Consider the following 23334-nt stretch of genomic DNA (forward strand, 5'->3'; position numbering starts at 1 on the left):
TTGTTTGTTTGCTTGTTAAAGCCCATAGTTGAAACATGGGCTGTTTACGCTACTTCCTACTGCAGGAATTGAACCCCACATTTTAGCATAATAACGTTTCAAGCTTGCCGTTGAACCAATAGGAGAGCGACAGTATAATTAATGTAGATCTTTGTAGTTGATGTTTATTTTAATTGTAATGATATGGCACTTTATTATGTTTTAACAATTTCAGACTTTTCTGCTGATAAGTAAGCAATACTTTTTCTAACAATTTAAGACTTAATTAACTTTTCAAGGTAGAACTTTAAAATAAAATGTAACATGAACTTGTTAATAATGCTAACCATGACTGAAGCCAACTACAATAAAAACTACCACAGCATTATATTTAATCCATATCAGTGCATATTAAGTAACCTAGAACTCTGGCCTTTAAAATTTATATTAATGAAACTTTACAGCCATTTAAGTTAAAAACTTATTTCACTTAATATTTGACCCATGTAATTAGATCTTGAACTATTTTTCTTTCTGAATTGTTTAACTTAAAAACTCTTTATTATATTCATAATTATTATCTTACGAGCTAGTTTTATGAAAAATTTAATATCTAAAATAGATGCATAGTTTACAAACGTGCGTATTTTCTACTTCTGTCAGACTTAAATCTTTATGTGTTAATTTAAAATAGAGTTATATCTGTATGTGATTATTTATTTAGGCTACATACACAATATAAACGTATATAAGTTAAACTATATTTCAGTCAATAGATATATTTTATAAGTGTTGGATGATACAAATAAACCCACGACTCTAACGACTTACAAATGTAAGTATAAATCAATCTACAATTAGACAGCCGTCAATGGCGGGCTAAAAATATTTTGATCTAAATTAGTTTGGTTTATAACTTTATCGTCTTTCCGACTCCAATATAAAACATTTGTATGAGTACGTTGCACCTATGTAGTTAATACATGTTTTTTGGACGAAGGGGTTAATCAACTTAAAGTACTATCCAAACAATTGCTATATTATTATTTATCCATTCAGTTAACATTTTACGGATTTACAACGTTAAAATCAAGGGTTCGATTCCCCTCGGTGGGCTCAGCAGATAGCCCGATGTGACTTTGCTATAAGAAAAACACACAAACACACAGACAGTTAACATTTAACTATTTTACAATGCAGATGGCGCAATATGTCAGTTTCTCATTCTTCATGAAGTAAATAGATAAGTATTAAACATTTTCAGAAACTTTCACTTATTGTGAATATGATAAGGTGTTTTATTTGTCAGTTTTTGAATAACTACCAGTCAGATGAGATTGTATAAACTCAAATATTACTTAAATCGAGAAAACATGGGAAGACATCACACGCAAAAAAATATTTCACAGATGTTTAAAATCCTCTAAACATAAGATGAAATTGGTCCAAACTTATATCTCTAAGAATTTGCACGAGCTAATTTTCACATGTTGTTTTTTGATGTTTTTAGATTATCAAAAGGTAACGGTTTTACCTCAGCTTATGAAAAGATTGAAGTTTAATACTCTCGACAACTACAGTAAGTCATGACGTGCTGAACAGGTTGAAATCGGAGTTAGTAATAACCACATACTAAATCGATTCAAAAACTAATAAGTTGGAACTTAAGACTTGTCAAAGTTCACTGAACTTTACACTATACATGGACTTTTGTACGCTTGTGTGATTTATATGAATGATCATCTTTTCGTAAATAAAAATAACAGAACGTAATTTATTTGTTTACATTGGGAACAAGTACTTTCCCTGACATTTTTTCACTGTAGGAAGTTATGTCAACCTGACTGACATTGTAGGTAGGAGACATTCATTAATTTTAACGAGTATGTACGTGAGGAGAGGGTAAACACACTCAGTGTAAAGTTTTCTCTCACTCCATCCTTGTCTTGGCAGAAACCCTCAGCGACGCCAGTTTCAACGGCTGTTTCCGCTGCCCAGGCGGTTTTTGCTTCATTCCACTGAGCGGAAAGACAGGACCATGTGTAGCTAGCTGTGTACTGGGCTCGACGAAAGCCAATTTTGATGTGGGTGACTAACAGTTTTGTATAGCCAACCCACCAACACTGTTAGGGCCACAAGGTCACCCGCCGTGCTGGATGCTTCTTTTTCTAACGCAGAAAGGCACGTCCAAAATGAGCACAGCTGTGCTGATAACCAAAACAGTGGTTTCATTCAGCTCCCACTCTAAGACCGATATGAAGACTATAAAAAATATTTTATGATTAACAGGCTAGTCAGTCTCGATAATACATTAGCTTTAACTTTATGAATAAACGTATACTGTTATACACACTGATCGAGAATACTGCTATCTAGCACTGGAGCCAGACCAAACCATTTGGAAGTATAGGACTATTGTAGTATTATTATAATGTTCATAAACTTCGGCAATTTGAATTTCTACTTAGTAAATGTGTTTCTGTAGATAATAATGTATTGTGGATTGTTTTCGGCCGTTTGAATTCTAATTTTTTCTCTGTTTCAACATTATAATGTGTTCTTGTAGATTTTACTATAATATGGATTAGTTCTGGTAATTCTGACCCTAAATTCTCTTGCTTAAACAGTATGGTAATGTGCTATTGTAGATATTATTGTAACATCGGTTAGTACCGGTCATTAGAATTCCAATGTATACTGGGTAAACGGGTTTCTAATGTGTTACTCTAGATATTATTATAGTATGAATTAGTTCTGGTAACTTGGATTCTAATTTCGCCAGGGTAAACGGATTTCTAATGTGTTATTGTAGATGTTATTATAGTATGAATTACTTCCGGTAACATGGATTATAATTTCTCCTGGGTAAATTGATTGCTAATGCTCACGATGTCAGAAAAACACGTAGGTTCAAGAAGTTTTGATAGAAATGAAATAAAAGCTATATAACCTTATAACAGTGGCAGATTGGATTGCTAATGTGTTACTGTAAGTATTGTTACATCAGTGAACTTTGTTTTTATATACTTTTTTTCAATATCACTATCTGATAATAATTTTCCACCTAATTAAAAAAATTTCACGCGGTTGAACAAAATAATATTTAAACTAAATCGAGAAAAGTTATCTCTCTAATAAGATTACATTGGCTTAACGTTATTAACAGAAAGTCAATAGCTATAAGAACTTCTTCATCGAATCTTCACTGACATCAAGCAGAATAATCGTATTTGAATGAAGCAAGAAATAATAAATAATTAATTAAAATAACCTCATTTTTAGTTTTACTATAGAAGTTTATTCATTAATCCTCTTCTAGCAACTGTAGTTTTTGTATGAAACATTGATAGAACTCCATGCTTACTAACGTTTGTACACCGGGAAATGATAAATTATGTTACATTAATTGTTGTAACAATTGTATGTACTGATTGCTAACGAAACTTCATCTTAAGTTATATGATGGAAGTAAGAACTGTCTTCAGTACTAGTAGTGTTGTAATTATATAATGCATCTGAAGTTACATTATAATTAAAGCTAACTGGATATGACTACTGGTACTAGTTTGTGATCATTCCAAGTAAAACTAAGGTAATATAAACACTAGATGGCACTGACGTGGTTTTTTCTTGTATATATCATTGTAGTTCGAACATTAAAACGCTTTTTCTGGTGGTTTGAATTTTACTGTTTTGCAACTGTAATTGTTCATTTGCTACTTTGTACAGGTACGACATGTTACAATTGGATAAGTGGCTTTGCCATAGTGAATACACCTGTTACATACTTGTTTACACATGCTTTTAGTCACTATTATAAGTGTTCAATCTGTTCCACTGGGTATTGAATGGAGTATTTTTGCGCTTAATATGCTAAGTATTATATGGGAACATTGTTTGTTTAATCCTCTACGTTATAAATTATATGGTGTTATTATTACAACTAATTCTTGTAAATATAACATTATGGCATTGTTGTAGTAATTCCTATAAACTTTACATCATGTTGCTGTTGTGCTAATTTTAGTAAATGTCACATTAGGGCGATTTTTGTAGTATTTCCTATAAATATTACATAGTGACATTGAAATAAGTTATTTCTATGAAAAATACATACGCGCACTCTTGCAGTTCTTATAAGAACTGCCGGACGAAATTTTTCTGCTACGTCCAGGAAACATTACAAGATGAAATTTTCTTATAAAATTATATGGAATCTTGGGAAAATAAACTAAATATCATTTTTGTATATAGAAGTGGATACTTTGTGGTCACATTGTTGTGACGATTAGAATGGTCATCACATAATTATGGATAGCTAAGAGGAACTTTTAACCGTAGGTTCAGTATTCTTGGCATTGCTATTACTAAGTTAATTACTTTTTGCGTTTCTTTTTGTGGTAGTAAAATTTAATAATTACCAGAAGGACGTAATAAATGTCAAATCTGTAGAATCTGTCTGACCAGTAGGTAAATAACTGGAGGATTATGTTATATACAGTACAATAATAAAATTAATATTAAGAGGTGTTTCTAATACTTTATTCAATGGCTAGAACTTTAGAAACATATATACTCCACTATGCAGTCTTGTTTGAAACTTTTCTTATATCGTATAATGATGTTAGTAAAAAGGACGCTTGTAGAGGGCGCCACCTGAAGCCCCTCCAACTTTGAGTGGCCGCAGGCTGCCCCTCTAGCAGAGTCCACAGTGGACTGCCCGGGGGCAAATATGTTGCTGGAGTTCTTCTTCTCTGGTACGAATAAATGTATACTATGTTGTAATGTGTGGACTGTGCTTTCTGCTGTGGTAGAGGTTTAAACAGTAGGGCCAAATTAGGGCTACGCCTTAATATGGTTGATCTAGAGGAAACAACGTTCGAACCTCAGGTATCTTTTGGTTTTGTATTTGTTACTTACCTAACAATTAATTAAGAATAAACTAACTCACGCCTTCTTGGCTTTCTGGTAAAACCTCTGATTTTATTTTACCTTCGTAACATTACATTTCAGGTTGAATGTTTATGTATAAAAAATCGCCAAATTTCACTTGACCATAGTGAACGATATCTTTTATACATAGCATCAAATAAAGAAATATGAGCAGGAAAAAAAAAACGTTTTTTAGACTTTCAATAAATGGGATATTTTATCTTCCTTGAACACCTAATTTTTTAAAGACGATTTGTATGTAATCGAAAAATGAACAATTATCATTTTTAGTACTCGAAAGTCAGAGAACAACACTCGTTATTCGTGATCAATACATGAACATTCCTTTACTTTAAGTACTTGAATGTTAGATGGAAACCTTTAGTACTTGAATGTTAGAATACAACATTCTGTATTTGTGCTTAATAAATGAACATTTTTAAAATTTTAACGCCAAATATTCTTCTTTTGTTATCAATAGATGAATATTCCTTTATTTTTATTAGTCGAATATTGGAGGAAAAGATTTTGTATTTGTGATTAGTGTATAAACGTTTTACTTTTAATATAACTTTTCAGAGGATAACACTTGTTAACTGTGATTAGTAGATTAACATTTCGTTACTTTTAGCATTTAAATGCCAAAGGATAGCATTTGTTATCTGTGATCAGTTCATGAACATTCCTTTAATTTTAATACTTAAATGTCAGAAGATAATATTTCTTATACATGATAAGCAAGCGAACATTTCTCAATCTTTTCTAAATGACACTGTGGATTCATTTACAATTAGTAAATAAATATTTACTTTCATCCAGTCCCTTAGTTTCACAAAATAACACAACTTTCTTTATAATATTTGAACTAATAATGTTTTATATCTAATGTTTGGATGCAACATACTGATCTTACTGTATTTGGTATCAGTAAATGAGCAGTTTTTACTTTTAGTCCTTAATATATTCCAACAGTGTTCTGAAATTGTTAATCAACTATTAGGAGATTCTAATACATCCTAATGGTGTTTAGATACTGTTATTTAACAATTAGGATATTTTGATATGTTCTAACATATTTGATATCATTAGTTAAAAACTAAGATACTCTAATACGTTCTGACAATTTAATGAATATGTTAAACAACTACTAAGGGGCTTTGATATGGTTTAATAGTGTTCTGCTATTGTTACATAACTGCTAAGAGGCTTTGATGTGTTGTAATTGTGTTCTGCTATTGTTACTTAACTACTAAGAGGCTTTGATATGTTTTAATAGTGGTTTTAATAGTGTTATAGTGTTTTAAGAGTTATTGTTACATAACTACTAAGAGGCTCTGATACGTTCTAATAGTGTTCTGTTATTTTTACTTAACTACTAGGAAACTGACGTGTCCTAGGATATTATTATGAAATTGCTGCAACTGTGATTACCAAGATAAACTGATACATCCTGAAACACAGTGATATTGTATTGTTAACCAGGCTATCAGACTGAAATGTGCTAATTCAGTGCTTCATTGTTGTTAGTTACAGTTATTGTGAAGAACTGATTCACTGCTCTGATATTGTAAATTTAAATACTGTGAGGTATCTTTAAGAGGTTTTAGCCAAGCGTGTTAAGGCGTTCGACTCCTAATCCGAGGGTCGCGAGTTTGAATCCCAGTCGCACCAAACATGCTCGCCCTTTCAGCCGTGGGGACGTTATAATGTTACGGTCAATCCCACTATTCGTTGGTAAAAGAGTAGCCCAAGAGTTGGCGGTGGGTGGTGATAACTAGCTGCCTTCCCTCTTGTCTTACACTGCTAAATTAGGGACGGCTAGCGCAGATAGCCCTTAAGTAGCTTTGCGCGAAATTCAAAAGAATCAAACAATCAATTTAAGAGGTTTTAGATGTTATTGCCACAGCTATGGCCAAATTTATTAAAATGACACTAGTAATCTGTGTATTTTACGAAAAAAATTTAACTTTTTGTGGAGCTTTTACTTCATTCTGGCCAACATAATTCATATTACAGCCATAGTATCGTTATTTTGAGTTATTTCTTTGGTCATCTCGGTAAGATCGGTCATAGTTTTTTTTTTTCAACTTATCTGTAGCTCAGTTTTAGTTTTTGTATCCACTTTTATACTTTCGTTAAGAAAGTTACTGTACTTTTCACCAGCTAGATCTATTGTCTAGGTCACATTCCTTGCTTTGTGTTTGTGTAAATTGTGATATTAAAACGTATTGGGCAGACACATACTGAAAACTGGAGCATTAGAGTTAGGTCGGTGACAGAAAATTTTAATATGCAAAACGTTCTACGTCATATGGCCAATTGTATGTAAATTTACATGTAGTAGGAGATAACAAAATACTCAGAGTAAAAAAGTTCTTAGATTAAATTTATATTTTCTCTGACAATTTGACCGTTATTTTCACACGTATAAAATATATTAAACTGCCCGTTTTAACGTTCTATTTACTTGTTGGCTTAAAAATAAACAGTATACAATAAATTTACGAAACAAACTCTGGATTTGAGTATTTTAGATATCTTAGTACCACAACGTTTAAGAAACTTGATTAATATGATGTTCAACTAAAGCTACGGAATTTAGGTTTTATGAAATACAGTACACTGCACTTACACAAGTCTCCATTTAACCACACTAAACCAAACACAGTGTCCATTTCGTTTCTTCTTCTCACTGTATTAAACCAAACATAATTTTCTGCTCGAGTTTGCTTCTCACCATATTAAATCAAACACAATATCCCGTTGATTTCTTCTTTTTACTATATTAAATTAAACACAATGTGCTTCTCATTTCTTTGTCTCATCATACTAAATCAAACGTAACATCACGTTTATTTCTTCTTGTGACCATACTAAGTCAAACACAATGTCCTGTTCATTTTTTTTTCTTCTGACCATACTAAACAAACACAATGTGCTGTTCATTTTTTCTTCTTCTGACCATACTAAATCAAACACAATGTCTCGCTCATTTCTTCGTCTCATTATGCTAAATGAAACGTAATGTCATGTTCATTTCTTCTTGTAAACATACTAAACGAAACACAATGTCCTGCTCATTTCTTCTTCTCATCATACTAATCCAAACGTAATGTCCCGTTCATTTTTTCTTCTTCTGACCGTACTAAGTCAAACACAATGTCCTGTTCATTTTTCCTTTTCCGATCATACTAAATCAAACACAATGTTTTGCTCATTTCTTCTTGTAAACATACTAAACCAAACACAATGTCCTACTCATTTCTTTTTCTCATCATACTAAACCAAACGTAATGTCACGTTCATTTCTTCTTCTGATCGTACTAAACCAAACACAATGTCCCATTCATTTTTCTTCTTCTGACCATAATAAACAAACACAATGTCTCGCTCATTTCTTCGTCTCATTATAGTAAATCAAACGGAATGTGCTTTGAGCTTTATGGACCTTTAATTTTGTGTCAAAATGTTTTTTTTTTAATGTTGCGTTTGGATAGCTTTTAGTATTTCGAACACGTGATAAAACGCTTGTAAAGTTTCTATATGTGTGTGTTTTTATACATTAGACATTATTGTTCTATTTGTTTAAAAATAAAACGAATTGACCACAGTATAATTCATTGTTATAAATATATATTTTAAATTAGGTCAACTGACATATCTGCATTATTCTTGACTGGAATTGTAGAGAATATTAAATTGGTGTAAATTATCTCTTAATTCTGCCTGGCACGCTAGAGAACTTTCAAAACAGTCATTAGTTAAGTCTGTTGACAGCTGAGTGCCACGAACAGATGTATGCACTTGGCCCTCCCCCACTCGCTGTCCCAGGTTCATCCTTAAAATCAGAGTGTTTCAGATTAAGATTATTGGCTTTCGTAGAATGACAAGCATTATCAGTGACTCTGACGTGAAAACTTAAATCTATGCGATGGTATACGTTGTCAGGTGCTTATAGTTAATATAAAACCTAAGTCCAATATCCCAAAGAGAGACACATGTTTCACTGTGAAAACTAATATCAGTGTGATAGCACAAGTGGTTATGTAAAAACTAACATCCATGTGACGATACACGTAGTAAGGTATTTACAATTAGTATATAATTTAAATATAATGTCCGAGAGAGAAACGTATTCTATTATGAAAAGTAACGTTCATATGGTGGTTTACGTTATTATGGGTAAGATACAGATCAGTAAGGAACCTGCCCAAAATTACAAGTGGTTTTTCGTTAGAAAAAATAAAATAAAATTTCGAATAATTTTTTTCGCGGAAAATACCATAAAAACCGGATAACACTGCCGTATTTAAAACATTGATCTGTTTCGAGATATCAATTTCCCATTTTCGAACGGTGCAAGTGTGACGGAAGTTATGAAAAAGCCATGATCATGTGAGGAAAATAAACACAAAAGGAAAGAAAGCTGTGAAATGTGTTCACCTTGTGATCCTCCAAATATATGTACAGCAAAATATTGCCATTTTATCCACCAAAGTAGATGTAGAATAGTGCAAAGATCCAAAAGCCAGTAAAAAGAGAGAAGGAAGAGGCAGAGGAAGATGTTGTTATGGAAACGTATGCTGAAGGAACTGTTTTATTTTCAATGTCTTTAATGTCAGAATGCTTTGATTTTAGGAAATATTAGAATTGTTTTAGTTTCATTGAGGTTATTAATCAATTTCAATGCATAATGAGTGATAATAAACATGTTTCTAGATGTTTCCTTTGATTTTCTGGGAAGTTGGGTGGTAAGCCTAGTTTTCGCCTATTTGTCCGCGACGAGAAGGGTTTAATTTTAATAATTTTTAAAAGGTGCACACGACAACCCGAGGGATGGGTTTCTCGCTGACCGAGATATTAATATAAATTTAGGTATATTATTTTGAAAAGTAACATCCATGTTATGCTATACCTGTTAATAGCTAATATATAATTTTACCTGACGTGTCTTATCTTAAATATATCCTAAAGTTTTTACTACTTTCGATATTTGTGAAAGAAGAACTTTACCAAGAAAAAATAAATAAATTTGAAGATATATGATGCTAGGTTTATCAACTGATATATAATTAATATAGTGTGAGAAATGTGAAAATTGGTATGCCTGGGACAACTTATGTGGCCAAATTGGCATTGTTAATATAGTAATTAATTACAGTATTAGTGGAAGACTGTCCTTCGTGATAGTGAACATACATGTGATACAATATGTAGTGATATGCTTAATGTTAATACATAACATAGGTATGGTATCCATGTGAAACATTTCCTACGGTGAAAAATTAACATTAATCTGATCAGATGTTTAAAGTAAGTATAATAATTAGTTAAAACTAATATCCATGAGAGATTATATGTGTGATTAGGTGTTCAACTTTAATATTAACTTTTTTTACCTTATATGTGAAAACTAAGAATATTTTATAATATATAAGCTTTGTGTTAATATTTATTATACAGGTGAGATATATTATCCATGAAGATGTGTTTCCCATGAAAAATATACTCACGATAATTATATGTATGATCAGATATTTATGGTTAATGTAGCTCTTAGTAATAGTGTCAATGACAAAAAATGTAACTTGAAAACTGGCTATGTGATATTATGTAGTCAGGTACTTATAATCAATAAACGAACTAAGCCTAGTATTAGTGTCCGTAAGAGTCCCCGGCGTAAAAAATACATTTATAAGATTGTATACTTTCTCGTGTAATTAAAATTAATTTGTTTATTAGTTTTAGTGTTTGTAAGAAATACTTCCATAGAGTTATATTCCTTCTCATGTATTTAAAATTATTATGTACCTTACTTGTAGTGTCGGTAAGGAGTACATTCACAGGGCTATATTACTTCTTTTGTATTTATAGTTAATATGTACTTTAGTTTTAATGTCCCCGAGAATTATATACCTTTTAATGTATTTCTAGTCACTATACAACTTAGGTATAGTATCTGTGAGAAACGTTCCACATGAAAACTATCATCCACGTAATGGTATACATGGTTATGTGTTTATTTTTTAATAATATCCACGTGAAACTGGCCTGTAATGAAACTTAACATTGTGTGGTGCTATACATGGTCAGGTGTTTATAGTTTACAATTTTTGTATGTAGTTATTGTGTAGTTTAGAAAGGTGAAACTTTTTTGTTCATAGAGTTGTTAAATGCTGGAGATTTTATACAGATGCACACATAATGTCAATTTTTTATTTCGCACTTAAACGCCTAGCACACATATTGAACTTAAGTAATACAAATTCACGGCTTAATGCTGTGTCAACCTCATTGTTTTCTGGAGAAACGTTGTCAAGGGCCTTAATACCTTGGTACTTTGAGACTGCCCAAGGAAGATGTCACGAGAGAATTTCTTAGGCTTATACTAAAGCGTTCTCTAGACACCTCATTTCTATAGAAGTTTAGAAACATCAGGAAACTAATGGAAGTAATCAAATGACATGGATGCCAAGCGTTTTCTGCAACATGTGCCTTTATTTAAATTCATTTATAGGAGATTATCTCAATTTTGTTTCGATAATTTTATCTACATTAGATTCGGATTCTTTGTTGGTACATATCTCACTTGTATAAATGTGTGTGTGTGTGTGTTTTATGTACGTATACATATACGTGTGTGTGTATGTAGATATACAGGGTGTCCCAAAATAACGTTTACACTCTTTGGATCTTGCCTTGTTTATTGATTTTAACAATGAAACAAGATACATATGATAGCCAAAGGATTTATTTAAAGATTTAATACTGAAATCAAGATAAAAAATAACAAATAAAATTCTTCCCAAGGAAAACTCTTCTTGGTTGAAATTGTAAAATGTCACAATTTGCTTGCTTCACTTCAGGTGTTCAAACTGAAATCCGTTCTGCTCCAGACACATCTCATAACGGGAAGAAATGGAAGTGCACACATCAAACACCATCTCATCTCGTATTAAAGCGCATTGTTCTTCAATTGCAACTCTCAATTTGTCAATTGTTGCCCTTTTTGTGCTGTAAACTTTGTCTTTCAGAAACCCCCACAAAAAGAAATCCATGGATGTCAAATCTGGTGATCTAGCAGGAAATTCTACACCTCCTCTTCGTCCAATCCATCTGTCTGGCAAAGATGCATCCAGATAAGCTCTCACGTCGCGATGGAAGTGGGGAGGAGCGCCATCCTGCTGGAAGAAACACTCTTCTTCTCCAAATTGTTCTTGGATGCGTGGCATGGCAAATTCTTGTAGCATGTTGAGGTAATTCAATCCTGTTACGGTGTCTTGGAAAAAGAATGGTCCGATGAGTCCCCTATCGGACAAACCACACCACACAGTCACTCCAGACAAATTCAAGTGATGTTCCTCTGTAACATGTGGATTTTCTGTTGCCAAGTAGGTGCAGTTGTGTCGATTTATTGAGCCATTTAGCTTAAACATTGCTTCGTCACTCCAAACAATTTTGAGTGGAAATTCATCATCGCCTGCACATCTAGCAAGATACCATTCACAACCCTTTGATCAGGGCCATCTTCATTAAGAGCGTGAACAAGCGATGGGATGAAACTTTTGAATTTGGAACGCTTCAAAATGCAATGAACGCTGGATTTAGGGATACCTGTTTCACGAGACAGTTGGCGCACTGATTTTCTTGGAGAATTAAGAACATTATCAATGATCTCTTGCTCTCCTGTTGGGCTTGTTGATGATCTTTTTCGACCGGAGCGACCCTTTCTCATATGGTGGAGAGTTTCGTGTTCATCAAACTTGGCGATGATGCGTGAAATGCTGGGGCGAGATGGCGCATCCATATGGAACTTTCTAGTAAAACGTTTTTGCACTTCAGCTTTGTTTTCGACTTTCCAAAAAGTTTTGAGAATGAATATTTTGTGCTCGATTGTAAGCTGATTATCCGCCATCCTTAGACACAAGTCAAATCTGAAACAAAAGAAACGGTTTATTAGCTATACACAGTCAAAGAGTGTAAACATTATTTTGGGACACTCTGTATATATATGTGTGTATGTTTATGTATGTACATATGTGTGTGTGCGTTTATGTATGTATATATGCATGTGTATGTTTATGTATGTGTGTTTATATATGTGTAGAATCTCCAGCATTTAACAACTATCATGCACTTCATACCATCTTTAATCCGTATTTGTTTACTTGGCGTCTTGTTCATAAAAAAGTATTTGTTGTCTATTGTGAAAGTTGTATTTTCTTTTCTTCCACCAGTTTAGTTTAGTCAGGCCAGATTTCAGTTAAATCTATAATACATTTTTTACCAAACTCAGCCAGTGTCCCTGAGGTAAGGTGGCAAGACTGGAACCGCAACATATTTTGTAAAGTTTTTGTATGTTTTATATGCGAGTTTTTCTTTGCCTACTTTGTACTTTCATAGAAAACAGAAGTTATGCAGATTGTGGTACTGTTTAAGAGAAATCTTCTCTTAGATGAAGATCTTTTGTCATTCCGGTGAAAGTCAATGTCTACGGTTTCGATTTAGCTACAAATTAATGGATGTGGACTATAGCATGACATTTCCTGATCTTCTGGTCCTTTTTTATGATTGAATTCAATCTTTAGTAGGTAGGAAAGACGGAGGACTTAGGATTATTTTAATGATTTGTGGTCTGGATATCCTGATAATGACTAAAGAGTTCAATATAGTCCACCCAAAATATCATTGATCAGTGGGGTAGAGCTCACTGTTAGTCTGTAATCTCTGACCAGGAAGATAATAGACTTGCTACTGGAGGACGAATTCTGCTACACAGAGTTGTCTTGCTGGTAGGACTCTTTCAGTAATGTAAAATAGATAGATAACTCCTCTACATTCAAGAAGTCAATAAATCTGAAATGTTTCCTTAACCGTTAGTTGTCGAGAATAAATGGAGACTTACATACAAATAGTACGTTTCCTGATGCTGAGCATATGATTGATGAGAAGTTTATTAACTAGGACGAAGTTGTACCTGAATTATCCTAAAATTTCGACCCAATAGAACGCTAAGCCAACCACTAACTTGAGTTTATAGTTCAAAAGAAAGAGACCCACAAGAACTTGGTTGTTTTTATAAAAAAAATCTATGTCAGGAAGATGTTTGTTTGTTTTTGGAATTTCGCACAAAGCTACTCGAGGGCTATCTGTGCTAGCCGTTCCTAATTTAGCAGTGTAAGACTAGAGGGAAGGCAGCTAGTCATCACCACCCACTGCCAACTCTTGGGCTACTTTTTTACCAACGAATAGTGGGATTGACCGTCACATTATAACGTCTCTACGGCTGAAAGGGCGAGCATATTTGGCGCGACCGGGATGCGAACCCGCGACCCTCAGATTAGGAGTCGCATGCCTTAACACGCTTGGCCATGCCGGGCCCTCTGTCAGGAAGAACATACCGACTTGAGTATTGCAGAGAAGGTAACCATATAATTAGCTCATTGCAGGTCTCTCTAGTTAAATGATACGATATTTCGACAGAAGCTGTTTCTGTGGCAAACAGGTTTGAGGCGGTAATTTGGAGCCAAAGGAGGAAGCCTACTGTGGTAAATGCAGTGGTTACACCTTAGTCAAAACAATCTTTGAAGGTAACAATGACAGCATCTCAGAGATCTCATATTTAACTGAGACATGCCCTGTTGTAAGCACTTCCTAGTGTTGTGATGAGGGTTTTTTTAGGGTCCCCGTGATGATTGTACTACAGCAGCAACAAGTATCTTTTGTACAGGAGAGATGAAGTAGTGCTTTGATTGAGGACTGGTATATCATTTCAAAAACAAAGAAACAAAATGTTAGGGTTAGTTTATTAAATGTTTCTATGCTGTTTTAATAATTATAGTACCTTTTTGTATAACTGCAACTATTCACGTGTTATAGTAATGTAACGACATATTGCACTTGAACTTGAAATAACAGGGCATACACCTATATTATAATTTAATGAGTACAAATCTTCTAATTTCAAGAGTCATTAGTCGTATAGTGAGCATTCTCTGAGCCTGACAACCACCATTTGCTAGTTGCTAGTTTCGGGCTAAGGCTTCAACGGTTCTAGGTCCTATTGTATTTATTCTCTAAGTTCATTTAGAACTGAAGTAGAAACCTCGTATCCAGAACTACTTGGTCTCGCGATTCTGATTCTTTAAAGTTTATCCCGTAGTGAACTAAAGGGAATGCATCACCTTTCTATTTTATTCTTTAATGGTGGATACTCTTATCTCACGGCAGGCTATGGAAAGTAGGAATACTTTTAGATATAGAATGTTTCTCAAAGTTTGTTATGACTTAAAACATTTTAAAACTCATTATTCAAACTTATGTGCGTTTTTCATTCTATCCACTGATGACATGTAATCACAGGTGAGACAGAATCTGATAATGTGTTCACTTCTAATATTCCGTACACAGCCAAATTTACCCGATTATCTGGGCACTTTCTCGGGTCAAAAATGTGCGGTTCTTTATATAGGTTCAGCCTAGAGGTTTCTGAATGTTATGTAATTAGCTTCCAATAGAATGTTTATAATTTTTGTTTTGCAGTTGGTAAAAGATATTAATGCAGCTTGATTCCTAAAGGTGTAACAATCACCACTTAACTTCAAATGAAAATGATCAGTACGTGTCCATCCCCAGTTAAGTGAGACGTCAAGATTAGCTGCTCGTTTCCAGTTTAGCCTGTAACACAAGGTCGTCTCTTTCAAAGGTAATGAAGAAATGTGCTTAATCAAGAAATAGTTGTACAGTACAAACTTATTTTCAATTAACTTATCGTGTATTACATTGATTATGCGTTTGGTATTCTCAACGTGTTCAAGTTTCAGATATTTCATGTATTTCAGTCACACAGAAGTGAAGATCAACAACAGATATTTCAAATTAACTTCTAATTGATCATTATACTCTTTAGTATTATTTTGGCAACTATTTCCAACATCAATACCATTTCCAGTTTAAGGATTCAGTTAGTAAAGTTTCTGACGGCTCGTTATTAAGGCTGCGTAATAAGATGTCCTGAATATTTTCTCTACTTTAGTTCGCTATCCTTTGGTATAAAACGTATTCCTTCTAAACTTTAATTATTACCATCATTTACTGATTGCTTCTGTTTGCGTAATTGACTTACTTTACTTCCGTTATTTGTATCAACGACGAATGATGCTATACTGTCATTTGAGAACTACTTTAAAATTACGCATAATCTTTTGTTAGCTTTACCTTTTCTTTCTTCATGTTTCAAGTACCTGTTACATTCAATACTTTCTGCTTTTCATTTATTAATATTGTTTGTCTGTTTCTTAAGCCTGAGGGTGAAGAATGATTTATCTAAAACAATTGGAACCAAGTTTCAGAAACAAATAAATATTCGCAGAATTTGCACAAGTTTATTCATGTTTGGTGAATAATAAAATATACTTAGATTATACTAAAACATCATTGATAATTAATATGAAAATAAAAATCATTTTTAGCAAATATTTCCAAATTTTGGTTTCACTTGGACATTAGTAAACTATTTACAAATGGAAATATAGAATACAATGACACTGTTTGACATATAGTAAGATAATATTGTAATAAATTCGATCTAATGAAAAACATCTTAGGTATGATAAAAAGGATGCTGCCAAAAAGAATTGAGTGTGCAACGTAAAGGAATGAAATCAAAATTGGCGACCAATTTGCTAACTACACTTATAGCATTGATAACACTTTTACAGAAAATATAGATTCATTATTTAGCCAGCCGACCCAAGCTATAGAAATCTGATGAAGATGAAAATGACATGGATGCGTTTCTGAAGAGACATGAATAGGTTGTTCAAAGTCAAAACTGGGACAAAGGCAACCTGACAGTCTGTTTTCCTTAGTCCACTTCTCAAAGGAAAAGGGTTATGAGTATATGTAGGTATGATGTCAAGAGATGTTATGGACAATGATAAATTAAAAGTGGCTTTGTTGAAGCAATGTGAACTTACCGAAGAAGGTGTTCTTTGGAAACTCAGAGAAGTCAAAAGTTATAGTAGAGAAATTTGTAATTCAGTTTGTGGCACGCCTACAGCAATATTTCACTAGATGGACTATTAGTATGTAAACAGCTCATAAACACGTGTTCTAGAGAAGAGAGAGCAGCAAAAGATGTGGAGGAAATGACCAAGCTGGCAGAAAATTATATGGGAGTATAACTGGCAAGTCCACGAATATCTGGTTAAAGTCAAAACCAGTGATGGCTGATCAGAAGCATGAGTCTACCAAAGGTAATAGGAGATTAACAAATAAAGGAGAGAAGAGAAGATATATTTGTTATAAAATAGGGCATAATGCAGAGAAGTGTAAGACTATCACTAACAAGTAATAGCAGGAATATGAACATAAAGCACCTGGGGCTAGTTACGAAAATGGTACTGCGAGAGACGAGGAAAAGTGACTGTTACCACAGATACTGCTGCCAGAAGAAACAGAGTTAAGAAAACATGTGAGAGTCACTACTAGAAGGAAGTACTATTTTCATGATTGGTTGGTTCAAGTCATTAAATGGCTTATCAGTGCTGGTAGTGCTTGTAGTATATTACAAATATCGAGAGGTGCAAACAAATCATAATACGCCAATATGTGAAAGCTATGTCGGGGACAAGAAATGAAAGTCCCATGATACATTGGGTGCAGTAGTGCAGCAGTGAGAATAGCACTAGTATCTGATAATCAGATGATAGGAAACATGCGCCTGGGTTTGCTAATTGATAGAACAGTGAAAAAGTTTTCAATAGAAAAAATAAATATGGATACTGGATATTGTGTAGGAGATCTTGAAGGTATGCCTATCAAGGAACCGATATACGATTTGGTGATTAGAAACATACCGGGCAGTAGGAATTGGGAGGAAAATGACAAAAAGAGGATGGAGAAAGCTTCTGCAGTCACTATAAGAGCTAAAGAGAAGAACGTAAATCAAGATATCAAACCTTTACAAGTATCGAAGAATGATATCCTGAATTTAGATTTACGAGAGCAGAAGAAAGTACACAAGAACGGCTTTCTTCTACAGAAATTTAAGAACAATGCCGAGAACTCGAGAAGGTCTAGCACAAGACAAAGAGATTTACAAAACAGTGGAGCAGAAAGGAATATTGTACCTTTCAATTCTGCACTTACAATATCGGTGTAGTTATACTGGGGAAGCACTTCTATAACAAGAAGGCCAAGGATCGATGTTTCAAAACTACCCACAGCCAATAGCAAACTCACGTTACATTGGAAATAACTATTTGAAGTACATGAAATTTTCAACAGAATGCACTGTAAGGTGAAAGTAGATGGGACGACAATGGCAATCTGCGGAACAGACGCTTCGAGAGGGAAGAATACCTTAGGAGTGCAGCTGTAAGGTACATATGGACATGGCAGATGTGGTTGTCATAGAAGGACAATCCAAAGACATTGACTTCATTATAAAATATAAAGGCCTACTACGACTAAGAGCACTACCAAAAGATGACTAGTGGAATAATTCTTTTGTAAAGAACTGACTGGTAAGAAGAAGATAGAGGAACAAGATCTACTGTGCCAGCGTACAGATAACGTAGAAAAAATAGATTTCAGTCAATAGAAGATCAAGGTGAATACAGGGGATTCTGTCAAGGTGAAGTCATAACAGGGTCTTATGTGAGGGGAGACCAACAAAGGAAATGTTAATGTTGATGCAGACTATATGAGAAGACTTATAATATATTCTAAGAAAGTCTTTGTGTACAGTGATGTAATATTTTTTAAGAGGAGCTAACTGTTAGTTATACAAGACTGTTTAGTTTAAGTGGTATTACTTAGTTTATCTTGTGACTTGATACTTAGTATTTGTTTTACTTTTAAAGACAGGAGTATTAAAGATGTATTGTTTTAAAAGTATGACAAATTTCGTTACGTAACTTTGTACGAGTCATATGTTGTGTTTGCAATTACGTTTTGTCCACGCTTTAAAAATATAGTTGACGCTAGTATTTTTTTATCGTTACCTTAACCGAGTATTGTTACATTATAGTGTTGCTCATGTAGTTTAGACAAAATTTCAGTCCTCATTTGTGCAAAATATAAATATCGAGAATCAAGCGAGCAAAAGTAAAATGCAGTTCAGTCAGAAAATTACTTAGTGGAAGGAAACGTGTAGCTAGCTGGCATGTGTATAATAAGCCATAACGGACGATATTTTAAAATGAGTTTTACAGTTTAATAGAGATAAGGAGACAAATTTATCTTGTCAAAGGGTGTTCTAAAGTAATTCAACCCGTCTGCGTTGACTTTGACGAAAATAAGACAATTATTTAAGGTTCAGGATACAGCTGTAATAATCCACGGGATAGCGTAAGTGGATTATTTACTGATACAATAGAGACAAATAGCTCGTCGTATCAGTTGGATTCTAAAGTAATTGAATTATCCTAAGTGGACTAGGCCCTAAGTAGCCAGGTAGTTAAGACATTTCGACTTGCAATCTGAGAGTCACAGGCTCGAATCCCCATCATACCAAAACATTCTTTTAGTTTAAGCCTGGGGCCCGGCATGGCCTAGCGCGTAAGGCGTGCGACTCGTAATCCGAGGGTCGCGGGTTCGCGCCCGCGTCGCGCTAAACATGCTCGCCCTCCCAGCCGTGGGGGTGTATAATGTGACGGTCAATCCCACTATTCGTTGGTAAAAGAGCAGCCCAAGAGTTAGCGGTGGGTGGTGATGACTAGCTGCCTTCCCTCTAGTCTTACACTGCTAAATTAGGGACGGCTAGCACAGATAGCCCTCGAGTAGCTTTGTGCGAAATTCCCAAACAAACAAACAAACAATACTTTAAGCCGTGGTATTATTATAACATGAAGGCCAATTCCATTATTCATCGTTAAAAGAGTAGCTCAAGAATTGTCGGTGGGTGGTGGTGACCAGCTGTATTCTCTCTAGTCTTACTGTTAAATTAGCGCTCGTGTAGCTTTTCGCGAAATTAAAAAACAACCAACCAAATTAATCTTTTGATAACAAAAGAGAGTTATTTAGAGTTTTATATATAACTGTGATACCAATAGTGTAAAGAATTTTAGTAACTAGTTTGACTGTTTTGAACATATTATTTTAAAAGCAGTAAATTTTGTACTGTCGTGCATTGTTTGAATTTATCGCCAACGAGTCACTGTCACCTACTCTAGAGGAATCCAAGCCCGTATATATATATTCCGGACACCGCTCGTATAATTCTTTTGAAAACTTGACTAGAAATTGTTAATTTAATTTGCTTGGCCAAACCAATACTTATATATCTTGCGCATCCATGCACCTTATAGTTTTGTTTCTTTAAATCAGCCATTTTTAATCGTAATGAAAAAACAACAACAACCAAAAATGGTTCACTTTTACTCTTAAGTGAAGCTGTAGTAAAAATGATAGACAGATAATTTGCGTGACTTTTTGCAAAAAAACAACAACATTTTCATCAAATTTGAGTGGTTGTTGTTGAATACATTTGCACATGTGACTTATATTTACATGAGACTCCTAATTATAGGTTGTACAAAATCCATAAAAGTTACAATAAGTGTATTTTTCTATCATTTTCTAAAATTTTCCGTATTTTTGGCGTAAAGAAAAAAAAAAAGAAACTCAATCAAAATTGGAAGTATTACATCTAAGGTATTTCAAATGGATTGTCCTGAAATTTTTTATATGAAATAACAGTCCAGTAAAACACGTCTACTGAAAATATAGGATATTTTGAATTATCACAGTTGGAAAGAACGAAAGTGAAAATCGCTAAACTATCATTTCTGCTTATAACACACAGTGTGTCCTGCAGCAGGTTGTTTTGGCTGTACGACACGCTATCGTGTGTTCTGATTGAAATCGATAATGTTACGAGCTCCTTAGTGTCACAGTGTTATATATGCGGACTTATACTGCTAGAAACCGGGTTTCAATACCCGCAGTGGGCAGAGAACAAACAGCACCTTGTGTAGTTTTGCGCTTAATAATAACAATAACAATAATGTGAAGTTTCTGTGTGTTTTCTTATAGCAAAGTCACATCGGGCTATCTACTGTGTCTACCGAGGGCAATTGAACTCCTGATGTTAGCGTTGTAGCCTTACCGCTGTCCCAGCGGGATACACTATATGAAGAAAACAACTCATTCTCACTGGTTCATATTTATAGACCTACATTATGTTCACGGTAAAGAATATGTAATATACGTAAATAATTTCTTTTAGCCATATATAGATATATATGTGATTGCTGAAACTGACAATTCCGTTTAAAAATACGCAATTTAAAATATTTTTATATCTATTTTACCTATAAAACTAGTTGAAATAATCGAATCAAGAGAGTTAAAAAAAGAACCAGAAAGAGAAAAAAAACCTAATTCCAAAGAAAACAACAACAACAAGATATTCCAAACTCACTTTTATATATTAATAACAATATAGAATGACAAACAAAAATAATTCACTAACTATATAACAGTTTAGGAATCATACGTTGGAGTACGTACTTATTCACTGCCTCAGGTCACGAGAATATATCTCATGTGTTAATAAATTTAAGTAATATTTTGCTCCGTTAATAAGATCTATACGTCACCACTAGGGAAGCCGATGTCAATTTCATAATACAGACCAATTTGTAAAGCCAGATTTATCGTTACAAATATGTATCTATTTCAATACAAGTTGCCTTAACTGTTGTTGATGTCGTTATTGTTTAGATGCGACCATTTTACTTCTTTAATCAGTGCCTTTGGGAACTTATGGATATTTTATTTTTACTTCAAATTTATGAATGAGTTACAGCATAACTGAAGCGTGTAACTATAGTAATTTGTTAACACAGATCATTTTGGGTTGGAGTTCATAAAAATGTGGGCGTTGGAAAACTTAGCTTGCTGATTGGTCTAGGTTAATTTGTTCGCAATGCCACTTTTCAAAACTGTATCATCACAGTTAAGTAAGCGGGATGTACTTCTTCAAATATTTATCTGTCACAATATTGGAATAATCCCAGTGATGATTTGTAGCTATGGGCGTTTGGTTATTTAGCTTTCTATTTAAAAAATAGAGACATAGTAAATGGAGTAAAAGTTGAGGTTGATTTTGTGACGCACTGTCAAGAGTAAATGCATAGCTATCAGCATATCTAAGGCTACTGACTGAAGACAGAGCGGATAGTTAGGACGCAAAACTTTACTCTATCAGATAAGTATTGGTGGATATAGTAGTTGATTCTGTAAGTTTTATTCATTCTACACTTGGATTTGCCTGAGGTACAGATATCACTTGCAAAGATTAGGGGAAGGTCTAGCATACAAAGTGTCCGTGATCATGTTAAACTTTGTTTTGTGTTTTACATATAAATATTTGTTTTTGTCTGTGAAACTTGTGTCCATTATTTTTGCTAACTTAATCAGGCCAGAATTCAGTTTTAAACAGTAAAACCTTTCAGCTGAACCTTTATCTAAAACGGTTACCATTCTCACCTAAATGAAGTTGGTATACAAAAGAATGAAAACCAACAACAAACAAACAAAAAAAAACTTGTGAGAACTATGAAAAACGAGATTCTACTGAGAAAATAATATACCTGTAACGATATAAGAGATCAGGTGTTTATGGTTAATGTAAACAATACAGTGGAGCGCCATTAAGCCGCGGACCAGTAAACCGCGAAATCGCTTCAGCCGTAGCAAGTCTTGTCCCAAAATTTTTGATGTATTAAATCTACTACCTGGCTTTTTAAAGTTTCTCACACCCTCCTTGTCTTTATAACTTCAAGGGGATATTTAAAAAGGATTTGCTTTAATTTGGGAAATAAATAAAATATGTTACAATAGAATTGTTTTGTTTTGGAATTTCGCACAAAGCTACTCGAGGGCTATCTGTACTAACCGTCCCTAATTTAGCAGTGTAAGACTAGAGGGAAGGCAGCTAGTCATCACCACCCACCGCCAACTCTTGGGCTACTCTTTTACTAACGAATAGTGGGATTGACCGTAACATTATAACGCCCCCACGGCTGGGAGGGCGAGCATGTTTGGCGTGACGCGGGCGCGAACCCGCGACCCTCGGATTACGAGTCGCACGCCTCACGCGCTTGGCCATGCCAGGCCATACATTACAATAGAAATCGACCGTTAATCTACCTTATCCGCTCTCTATGTTAGCTTTATGGAGACCGCCATTGTTACTGAATCACACCTCTCCATACATTAAAGTTAATCCGCGGTAAATCCGTGAAAAAAGTGATCAATAATTAAAGTATTATTTTTAATTCGATAATCTGATATTTTTATGGAATTGTATAAATATTGGCCACAAACCCAATATAAATCACTTCATTTTCTGAATTAGTGAGCATATCATATTGACATGGCGGCCCGTATGTAATACGGGAAGACGAAATT

At 34.1% G+C, this 23334-nt stretch overlaps 1 protein-coding gene across 3 annotated transcripts in view; it reads left to right on the plus strand.

Annotated features, from left to right (window-relative positions):
- The first annotated feature begins 4621 nt into the window (after positions 1-4621).
- LOC143230390 (protein phosphatase EYA2-like) overlaps positions 4622-23334 on the plus strand; it is a 76786-nt gene continuing 58073 nt past the window's right edge. The window contains exons 1-3 of one of the 3 annotated variants that reach the window (XM_076463890.1): positions 4736-4869; positions 15490-15616; positions 20953-21107. In XM_076463890.1, coding sequence (XP_076320005.1) covers positions 21099-21107 — 9 coding nt within the window. In that variant the 5' untranslated portion in view covers positions 4736-4869; positions 15490-15616; positions 20953-21098. Of the gene's footprint in view, positions 4870-15489; positions 15617-20952; positions 21108-23334 lie in introns of all 3 variants that reach the window. The other 2 variants (XM_076463891.1, XM_076463888.1) reach the window with 2 other exon arrangements.

The sequence above is a fragment of the Tachypleus tridentatus genome, chromosome 10 (genome assembly GCF_004210375.1).
Source record: "Tachypleus tridentatus isolate NWPU-2018 chromosome 10, ASM421037v1, whole genome shotgun sequence".
In the NCBI taxonomy this organism is placed as follows: Eukaryota; Metazoa; Arthropoda; class Merostomata; order Xiphosura; family Limulidae; genus Tachypleus; species Tachypleus tridentatus.